This window comes from Cicer arietinum, chromosome 6 (assembly GCF_000331145.2).
Source record: "Cicer arietinum cultivar CDC Frontier isolate Library 1 chromosome 6, Cicar.CDCFrontier_v2.0, whole genome shotgun sequence".
In the NCBI taxonomy this organism is placed as follows: domain Eukaryota; kingdom Viridiplantae; phylum Streptophyta; class Magnoliopsida; order Fabales; family Fabaceae; genus Cicer; species Cicer arietinum.
Genome location: NC_021165.2, coordinates 8,764,773 through 8,775,828, shown reverse-complemented (window position 1 = coordinate 8,775,828; position 11,056 = coordinate 8,764,773). Strand labels below are relative to the sequence as shown.

At 27.5% G+C, this 11,056-nt stretch overlaps 1 protein-coding gene across 1 annotated transcript; it reads right to left on the bottom strand.

Annotated features, from left to right (window-relative positions):
- On the bottom strand, positions 1-3,447 carry LOC101494700 (magnesium transporter MRS2-4). The gene is made up of 4 exons (XM_004504139.4): positions 2,918-3,447; positions 2,224-2,678; positions 1,441-1,716; positions 1-571 (listed from the first exon to the last, which is right to left on the bottom strand). Exons 1-4 carry the CDS (start codon positions 3,213-3,215, stop codon positions 293-295), a joined length of 1,308 nt encoding a protein of 435 aa, XP_004504196.1. The 5' UTR covers positions 3,216-3,447; the 3' UTR covers positions 1-292.
- Positions 3,448-11,056: the final 7,609 nt, after the last annotated feature.

Below are 11,056 nucleotides of genomic sequence, written 5' to 3'. Positions count from 1 at the left end.
TTAACTAATAAAATAGTGTTTTTAAAATAAATTCAGAATCTACACGAATGTTCGAATGTTCAAATTTGATTGACCCAATACGCTAAAAAAATGCTTGTGTGGATGGTATCAGCTATGAAGCAAACCATGTCAAAAGCAATATTGGAACATTCTGTCATCAGCCTAATGACAATTGAGAAATTGAGATACACCCTTCATAAGTAACTTTGAGGACCAGTTCTTATTCCTGTATGATTTTCAGATCACTGACTGCCAAGTTTCATGTTTTGCTATTTTGTACAAAACTATATACTTATGATCCCAGCAACTTTTTCCATTTAGCATATGCTAAAACAAGCAGGAAAAGCACTATGGAAACTGCAGTCATACCCGCAACAATTGGCCAAAATATTCCATCTTGATTGTATAATGTACATGGAATGTTCATACCAAATGCACCAGCTATCAAAGTCTCGAAAGCAATAGCAAATGATGCAATGGTCAATGTCAACTGCAGCTGGATAAGTTCATTCCTATGGTTGTCAAGTTGGATGTTGACATAGTCTTCAGTGTCATCAATATACTCCCTAACCTGCAAATCAGCAGCCAATAAGAACATTCAAGATTCTAATAAATTTTTTTCATGATATTCGATATGCCAATCAAATTCAGCTGACATTTTAAAATAAAAAATACTTCGCCAAACCCTAAAGTACTGATAGACTTAGTCATTCTCCGAGTTTTGTTGTAAATTAGAAAAGGAAATCAACGGTAAGATTGTGTTTGGTTGGAGGGGTTTGGAGGAGAGGGAAGATTGTTAAGTTTTTGGTTCAAATTTTAGGAGGAGAGGAGAGCAAAATCCCTCCTTAACTAAAAAACCATTTAAAACCCCTCGCCTCCCCTTGTGAACCAAACACAAAACCACTCCCCTAAAACCAAACACAAAACTATTAAAAATCAATCCCCTCCATTGAACCAAACACACCCTAAGTCACAACCCCTTGTTTTCCCATGAGCCAGACAATACTATATTTCCTAAATCCTGAATCAAAAGAAAGTTGGACTAAACTACTACCAGTACCACTATCTCATAAGCATTATCTCTAAAATTACAGTAACAAAAATTGATAGCACAATTCAGAGAGGGATATAAAGATAAGTTCTGGAAGCTTGTAAATCCTAAGGGCAAACTCTTTTAAAGAAACTAGCAACAACCCAACTTCCCTCCACATCCTCAATCAAAACAAGAGAAAACTAAAAGGACGGAATATTGTTTCTGCAGTAAGTCACAACCTAGTTTGTGTGGACAGTGCCATATGTATACAAACGAAATATGAGTGTAGTAGTAAAGATTGGAAAGGACCATAGAATCGAAATTGACAACGACAGTTCTAATCATTCTAATCTTCAAAGTTTGACACAAACATGATTTGACAGAAATTTGGTCATATGAACACTTACAGACAATATCTTGTTGCGAGTTCCATCCAACTGCATAAAATACGCTTCAAGCAACATCTCCAAGTCCTCTACATCATTATCATCGTTGCTAGTCACAATACTTGCACTTCTGGTAGAACTAAGTCGTCGAACAACATGTGCAGAATTTGAAAGGTTATTCGAGGATGTGGCTCCCAAATGAGCCTCAAGTTGTTGATTTTGCAACCACTTCCTTGTCAAATATAGCTGAGCCATGTCTTCATTGTCATCTAATAAATGTTCAATTTCATCTCGCACCTGTAAAAGTAGACCATAAATTTTTCTAAAGTATGAAATATCAAAGATAACAGAATGCACGAACTAATACAAGGTAAACATTGTTCTTAATGAAACAGTGGGCAGAAGCTTCTGCTATATAATTTCCTACCTGAGAGCATAACATGACTATTGGATGATTAGATGTATATTCTACATGTCAACAAGTCACAAAAGTTAAAAATCATATATAACCTCCCCCTATAAAGTTAAAACCATTTCAATGTTTGTGGGCACTTTTAGTAATATAAGCACTTTAACCGGTGTCTCAATCTCAACCCGTTTAAGTCCAACAAAGCACATTGCATAAAATAAGGCAAATATTAATCCAATTATTTAATCCTCCAAAGCTAAACTTCCACAGCCATCTATAGCCAGCAAAATAATTATTTTCATTAACTTAAAATGCAACCTCTGAAAAACACACAAACAAACACAAATGGGTTATTATAATTATAACTTGTAAAAGAAGGAACTTAAGCAGCACACCTTCTGCACACGTGAGAGCAAACGAGTAAGATTACTCTTCAAGCTTCTGACATGTTCAAGATTTTTGGTGCTAACATTCCTAGCCAATTCATCCAAAACAGGATAAGCACCTTTCTCAAGGTCAGCCACATTTGAATCAAGATAAGTACACAAAACTTCCAAAGCAATCTCCAACACCTGAAACTCGAAAGGTAGCGGAAGCTCAGAGTGTAAACCTTCAGTCGCCTCAGGCACAGGCAACCATTGCCTTGAACTAGAAACCTGCATTTCACTCTCTTGTTCATCACCACCACCACCTCCAAGAAGTTTTGGTTGAGTTTTGTGTGGAAGTTGTTGCCTCAATTGTTCAACAAATGGAAGAACCTCTTGTCGTAAAGGATCAAGCAATAAAACTTCTTCAGCTGTAACTATTGCTTTTATAAACTCCAAATTCACCACCATTGCTTTCTCTCTCGCTAAATACAAAAATAAATAAATAATTCACAAACTATATTAAAGCTATGTATGGTTGACTTTTCAAATTGAAGAGGCGTATCTGGTGTCAGACACCGATCAAACACTGACATGTCACCGATTCCGGTGGGTAAATTTATTTACTCAAATTATTATCAGTATCCGCGTATTTTATAACATTGAAATACTTCATTACGAGAAACCCTAAAACTTGAGAAATAGAAAAGAGAAATTGAATTACCGAGGATATTGGATGATTGGGAGAATACAGGGCCTAAAATCCTTAGGTCTCTGGCGGGAATTGCGGCGTGGCGGATGATCGTGTTTTTCTCCCACTCGACAAGTTCGGAGCGGCCGGACCGGTCGAACCGCATCCATAGCCTCGCTCCGCCGGTTTTTTTCTTGGCCTTCGTGACCAATCGGTTATCCGACGGGGAACCGGAGATTTCGAGCGTAGGCTGCGGAGAGTGAGGCGGCACGGGAAGTTTCTTGTGGGAGCGGCGGCGAAAGGAGAAGAGGCCCTTTTTCTTACCACCCATAATTAATTCACAAATTAATAATTAATGATAATAATTGTTGAATATAGAAAAGCTATGAGAGAGAGGGAGCTGTGTTGTTTTTGATCTTCTGCTTCTGATTCTCCCTCTCCGCTTTGATCTTCTTCCATAAACGACTATCCTACCACTCTTTCTTTCATTAACGCAATTTTACTTTTTCAGAGGAACAAACAATATAGCAAGGAGATAGAAGAATATATCACCTTTTTAGGATTTTTAAAACAGAAATTGTAGGTTTATTTGTTACATAAGGCTCGACGCGGGTTGGGTTGGGTCGGGTAGGGTCGGTCCGATGCTCGAATTGAGACTTGTGTTGAGTTTTAAATTGGTTTTTATTTATTTATACGAGTTTGATTAAGTTGGGTTAATAACTTATACAATTTAATTGAATAAAAATATATTTAATATTTATATGTCTTAAAAATTATAAAATTTCAATCACATTATTCAATTCTTTAAAAAAATCTCACAAAAAAATAATCTAACAATCTTTAAATACATAAATAAATTCAACAATTTTCAAATGCATTATTTTCATCATTACACACAACTCACCAATCATTTTAATTTACTAATCAGTGGACCTTGAAGTAGAACATTGGAGTGGTCAAAAATTTAATAGATAAATAAAGAGTATAATATGGTATTGTATATAAAAATTTTAAGTTGTAAATTTATAAAAATATATTGAAGAAGTGTAGTAAATCAAATTTTTATTGATATTTTTAATAATTAAAAATTAGTTGGAATTTAGGTTGAAATTTTTATTTTATAAGTATAGTAGTTGTTTTTGTAATTTTTTTAATAAATTGTTCCGTTCGATTTTTCAATAATAATCTAGATTATAATTTGGTCTACAAAAATTGATATATTTGGTTCAGGGTTGTTTTTAATATTTTGGACGGTCTAATCTAATCTTAAAAATTGAGCCTAATAAAAAAAGTACAATTTTAATAATTAAAAAAAATAATAAAATAAATTTTAGTTTGTATATGTATACTAGTTTAATGAGTATATACACATACTAATATACATCATTTGGTCAAATTAATTCATGTAACAAGAAAATATGCACAACATGTCACATTCCCATATTACACTCAAACATACATTTTGACAATAATAACCCAACAATCACAATTCAACTCATAAAAATAATTCAACTTATAAAATACACTGAATACAAAATCCAATATTACAAAAACATAAATCACAATATCTATATTAATTAACATATCTATTAATCAAAATTCGATTAGTGTATATCAAATTACACAACCCACAATTATCTTATAAATTTATATAAATTATTTTTGCTCATAAATAGTATTTAACTCAAATGAATAGTAAAAAATTTGTACTTAACAAATATAAAAAAATTAAACTAAAGTCATAATAAACAAAATATAATATTTAAATAAATAGTATTTATTTAAAAAATTAGATTGTTGTTATTAACAATCATTTTAAGATTGTTTTTTTGCAACACTTAAAAATAATTTTAAAATGATTTACTTTTACAATTTGTCACATCATTATCGTTACACGTTTGTATTGTAATGATTACATAATATTATTTTTAATGAAACTAACAGAAAATATATTTTTGTAAAACATAAAAAAAAAATAAAAAAAAAATCTAAGATCAAACATAAATGAAACGCAGAATTTAGCCTTAAAAAACTAACCACAATTGATTTTGAAATAAACTAGCAAAAAGTTAAATGGAGAAAGGATAACAAAATTGAAGCTCTTTCTCCTTACTATAATATTATTATAACTTGATACAAAATCATGTAAAATACAAGTTTAGTTTTTTTATAAAATATCAAAGTATAATATTTATATTTTATTATCTGGTGTTTCAATAAAATTAATTTTTCCTTTTGACTTTTCTCATGTGAAAAAGTGAGGGCCCCACCAGTTTTTGTTCTCTTTTCAAATGAAGAGAAGTGTTTCATGTCTCTTCTATTTCTCAAGAGTCCAGATATGTCATGGCATCACAAACACGCGGTGGTGGCTGGTACCACTACAAAGCTTCACTATCACCAAATGGAGACGTATTCGATGAAGAACCAAACCTCATTGCTTAGTTAATTAAAGACAAAAATGGCTAAGAAATGTTCTTAAACTAAGGTGCCTTTGCCGCTGGACTATACTGAAAGTTATTATTTTCTCAAGCAAAATTAATATATATCAAATAATAAATTATATCATACATCAAAATTAATATATATAAATTATATAATTGTCTGTTTTTTTAAACCATGAAAATGTTAAAAAAAATAATTATTTACTTTCAGTAGTGGATCAATAGTAAAATAGAATTTTACTTTTTTTTTAATCATAATAATTGACTTTAAGAGCTTCTAATTATGACAAGATGAATACATATAAATATTTTTATAAAATAAATGAGTATTTTTTCTCCAATTTTTATTGCTTTCATTATCTTATTTTCTATTTTTTTTTTTGTTCTTTCTTATTTTTTCTTTTGTCTCTAAAGAGTAGAGACTATGAGTATAATTACTATTTGTCTATTTATATTTATATCAAAAATCAATTGACTCAAAGAGCAAGTATAAAAACATACACTAGATTTTGACACTCAATTTTAATAATAATTGATGGTTACAATTTGGGATTTGTATGGTTATATCCCTTTTTTATTTTTAATTCCTCAAATGCCCTACTCTAAAACAATATTCCTTGAATGCTCTACTTTTTCGTTCTAATAGGAAGTCATTCCCTAGGGAAGCGACCTCCTGAAGAGGAAATTTTTTTATGTTAATAGGGGGTCGTTTCCTGGAGAAGCGACCTCCCACTGCGTTGGTTTTTTTTTTTTTTTTATATTTTAAAAATAGTTTATTATTAGAATTATTAATTTAATTATTTAAAAAATAAAATCCTAATATTAAATTAAAATAAAGTATAGTAATAAATTATAAATAAAATTTATATTTTAATTATTATTATTATTATTATTATCATTATTATTATTATTATAATAATAAATAATTATTATACGTATAATTAAAAATTATTATAATTAAAGTGATTAAATAATTATTATATTAAAATTTTAAAAAATAAATAAATTAAATGATAATAAAAATTAAATAATGATAACAATTAAATGAAAAGAAATTTATATTGATAACATGAAAATAAAATGAAATACATTAAACTATTAATTTAATTATTTAAAAAATAAAAATACTAATAAAAATACTAATAATTAATTAAAAATACGTTAATAATTAATTATTAATAAATGTTATATTTTAATTATTGTTATTATTATAATAAATAACTATTATACTTTTAATTAAAAATTATTATACTTAAAATGCTAAAATATATAAATATATATATATTATAAATTTCAAAAAAAAAAAACTAAATGATATTAAAAATTAAATAATAATAACAATTAAATGAAAAGAAACTGATATTAATAACTTGAAAATGAAATGAAATACATTAAATTAATAATAAAAAAGTACATCAATCAAATTTGAAAAAACAAAATACATTAAATTTATATCAATGATGTCCACCTAAATGACCCTCAGTCCCACATGTACGATGTCGTCGAACTCGTCTAGCTCTCTGAACAAGTTGCGGTTCTTCCGGTTCATCGTCATTTTGATCATTTTCTTCAATGTAAGCTATTTCTATGGGTGGCAAGATCCTCCGTCAAAGCATATGTTATGCGTCCGACATATTGCACAAAATTTTACAAGGGAATTTAAAGTTATTTCTATGGGTAATAGTTTCATTCTTAATTTTTATAATTAGTGTAATTTTTAATAATTTTATTCTCAATTTATATAATTGTCTACTGTTTTAATACAGGTTACTCGATCAACGAGCCTACATATCGATACTACCGTAGAGAAATCGGCATGCTAAATCTGGATGCTTTGAAATGGTTAGACAACATACCTCGACAAGATTGGATTCAAGCATTCGATGGAGGTAGTCGTTGGGGTCAGATGATAACCAACCTTGTGGAGTCAATCAACGCAGTATTAAAAGGCCCGCGCAACCTTCCCATCAATGCTTTGGTGCAATCGACTTATTTTAAAACAGGGACACTATTTCCAACCATGGGAAAACAACACGCATCAATTTTAGCTTCTGGTCAGGTATACACAAAAACTTGCATAAATTTTATGAAATTGGAAATAAGTAAATCCAATAGTCATAGGGTGGATAGTTTTGATCGGAGCAACCATACTTTCATGGTGCACGAGACAGTGGTTCCAAGAGAAGGGCGATCAATTGGTCATTTCAGTGTAAACCTTTCTAACAAGTGGTGCGATTGTGGAATATATCAAGCTAAACATATGCCTTGTTCACATGTCATAGCAGCATGCTCTAGCATAAAGTATAATTATTGGAGTCTTATACCTAATGTGTATAAAGTGGAAACGATATTAAAAGTCTATGATGAAGTGTTCCAACCCATACCAAACCAAGGATATTGGCCACAATATGAAGGTGTTAAGGTGTGTCACAATCCACTAATGCGGAGAGTCACGAAAGGTCGTCCAAAGAGCAAACGCATTAGAACAGAAATGGACAGTAAAGAAAGAGAACCAAGAAAATGTGGGTTATGTCGGATCTCTGGTCATACTAGAAAACATTGTCCAAACGCTGACACATCTACTCAAATTTGATTGATGTACTTTTTTATTATTAATTTAATGTATTTCATTTCATTTTCAAGTTATCAATATCAATTTCTTTTCATTTAATTGTTATTATTATTTAATTTTTAATATCATTTAAAGTATAATAATTTTTAATTAAAAGTATAATAGTTATTTATTATAATAATAACAATAATTAAAATATAACATTTATTAATAATTAATTATTAACGTATTTTTAATTAATTATTAGTATTTTTATTTTTTAAATAATTAAATTAATAATTTAATGTATTTCATTTTATTTTCATGTTATCAATATCAATTTCTTTTCATTTAATTGTTATCATTATTTAATTTTTATTATCATTTAATTAATTAATTATTTAAAATTTTAATATAATAATTATTTAATCACTTTAATTATAATAATTTTTAATTATACGTATAATAATTATTTATTATAATAATAATAATACTGATAATAATAATAATAATAATAAAAATATAAATTTATAATTTATTACTTTACTTTATTTTAATTTAATATTAGTATTTTATTTTTTAAATAATTAAATTAATAATTCTAATAATAAACTATTTTTAAAATATAAAAAAAAACCAACGCAGTGGGAGGTCGCTTCCCCAGGAAACGACCTCCTATTAACATAAAAAAATTTCCTCTTCAGGAGGTCGCTTCCCCAGGGAATGACTTCCTATTGGAACGAAAAAGTAGGGCATTCAGGGAATATTGTTTCAAAGTAGAGCATTTGAGGAATTAAAAAATAAAAAAGGATATTCCTGTACAAAACCCTTACAATTTATCATTAATTAATCTATTACGAGGCTTTATTCTTCTTCTCGAGGTATAAAATATACTAATTTGTGCTGCCTTCACTTCAAATCGACATGGAAAATTTGCTAACCTCTATTGTGCTATTATACGAATGGTTATGTCTTTCTTTGCTGGCTTTTTATTCAATATCACTTTTTCATTATATTATCGTCCAACTAAAAATAATATCTACAATATAGCTCATCTCTTCTTCTTTTTCCGAACAATAGTTTTTCTCTTATTGGTCACAATTAGATAAGATATTATTTGAAATCGATTGATCGTTTCTCTTTGACCCCTGATTCAGAGTTCTATATCCGCCACTGACTCCATTTAGCACTGAATATATAAAGCAACAATAATTTTATAAACTAAACACAATCAAAAACTGCTAGAGGTTAAAGTTGACAGCTTATCACAAGATTCATTTGGATTGATAAAATGGATTTATTTGAGTTGATAAAACTATACCACTTTTACTATGTAACTGAATCAAACTATTTAGAATCTTTGATAAAATCTGTTTTTAATTTTTATAAAATTTAATTATTTTAAGTTTAGTTTATATAAAATAAAATATAATTTATAGTTCTATAAAATTATCATACATATAGTTTTAGTATTTTATATTAAGTCAACATATATTTTTGAATTAACTTATGTAAATATGTGCACAACATTATAAAAAGTTCTTTTATATAAATTGAGTTTAAAATTTGATATGTAGATTCATAATTTTGTTACTTTTATTTTAAATATTTTACATTTAAAAAATTTCACATTTAAGTCATCTTTAGTTAAAAATAATTATATTTTTATTAAAAAACATTTTATAATATTTTAAAGGGTTAAAATATATTTTTAGTCTATCTAAATATACCACCAACTTTCATTTTTTACCCCTCTAAAATATTTATTCAAACTTTGGTCCTTTTAAATTTTTAGTTACCAATTTTGATCTTTGTTTTTTTCACAAAAGTTCATATCGCATATTTTAATTGACTTTTTCTGATGACATGTCAATGTTAAGACTTTAAAATATCATTAACTTAATAACTTAACTATTTAATCTTTAATTTGAAGTTATAGTTAAATTAATAAAAATTCAAAATTAAATAATTAAATTATTACACTAATAATATTTTAAAGTCTTATCAATGATATGTCATAAAAAAATAATTTGGAATATACGATGATATAAATTTTTGTAAAACAACATAAACTAAATTTTTTAAAAAGATTAAAATGAAAATTTTAAAAACATATTTAATTATATTTTAAATATATTTACATTTAAAATAATATTTTGGTTACTACTTACAACTACCAGATATTTTGACAATATCCACCAAAGTACTTTACTTTTACTTCTTTCAAAACAATTAAAGGCTAAGAGAAATATTGTCCAAAGAGTCATACTTGAACCAATTAATGCTGAGTGACACTTTTCTAAGCATCATTGACTAGTGCAAGTATAAGCGACAACTGATAAGTGAAAACATGTCTTGGTCATCTTGAGAACCTTATTCCTCTATCTTCATCATAAATGAAAGTTAATAGCAACTTGCTTAAACCGGGGTTGGTTGCACATGTTGGAGTTTTACCATAACATAGTAAAATTTGTTTATTGTTCATTCGAGGAAGACTTCAAAATATTTGTATATCATGACAATCTCAATAACCAACTTTAGAAACACATCCAAGGCTGCTTCTATATAGGATAATAGACATGCTGTGATATATATTATATCACGTTGAATCAAATGTTTAACGGATTAATATTATATCATAAGTTAATTATAAATACCATCAAATTTTGACTCTCCAGTTAAAATTATTATCGTGAATATAAATTAAGTTATAAATCAATAAAATATAATAAAAATAATAATTTATTTATTTGACTTTGTAAAATATAATTTTAATAGTACATACTTTTATTTAATATAAATTTTTAAACACGATATACAATCATCTAATCATAAAATTAATACTTAACCACCTAAGCAAGAAAGTTTATGTGGATGTTTTCTACATGAAGGATAAATATAAATCATCTAATCTTCAAATTAATATCTTAACTCAATATTGATAAATCACATATACTCTTGTTTGTTAGCAGCAATAAGTTATTTGATATAACAATTTAGAACTATCTTCTTATCATGATCTAAATAAAGTTAAAAACAAATAAATACCATAAATTTATTTTAGAAATTTTTATTTTTAACTTTTTGCTTTATAAATTTTTATTTACAATTTAACCAAGACAATGAATATTAAGATTTAATTATACAAGAAGAGTTTAACTTAAAAAACTAATCTGTTAG

Coding starts and splice junctions, on each gene's coding strand:
- LOC101494700 (XM_004504139.4), bottom strand. CDS start 3,215: ATGGGTGGTAAGAAAAAGGGCCTCTTCTCCTTTCGCCGCCGCTCCCAC. Junction 2,679..2,917: donor CCAATCATCCAATATCCTCG/GTAATTCAATTT, acceptor TTTTGTATTTAG/CGAGAGAGAAAGCAATGGTG. Junction 1,717..2,223: donor TGCTCTCACGTGTGCAGAAG/GTGTGCTGCTTA, acceptor CTACTTTTACAG/GTGCGAGATGAAATTGAACA.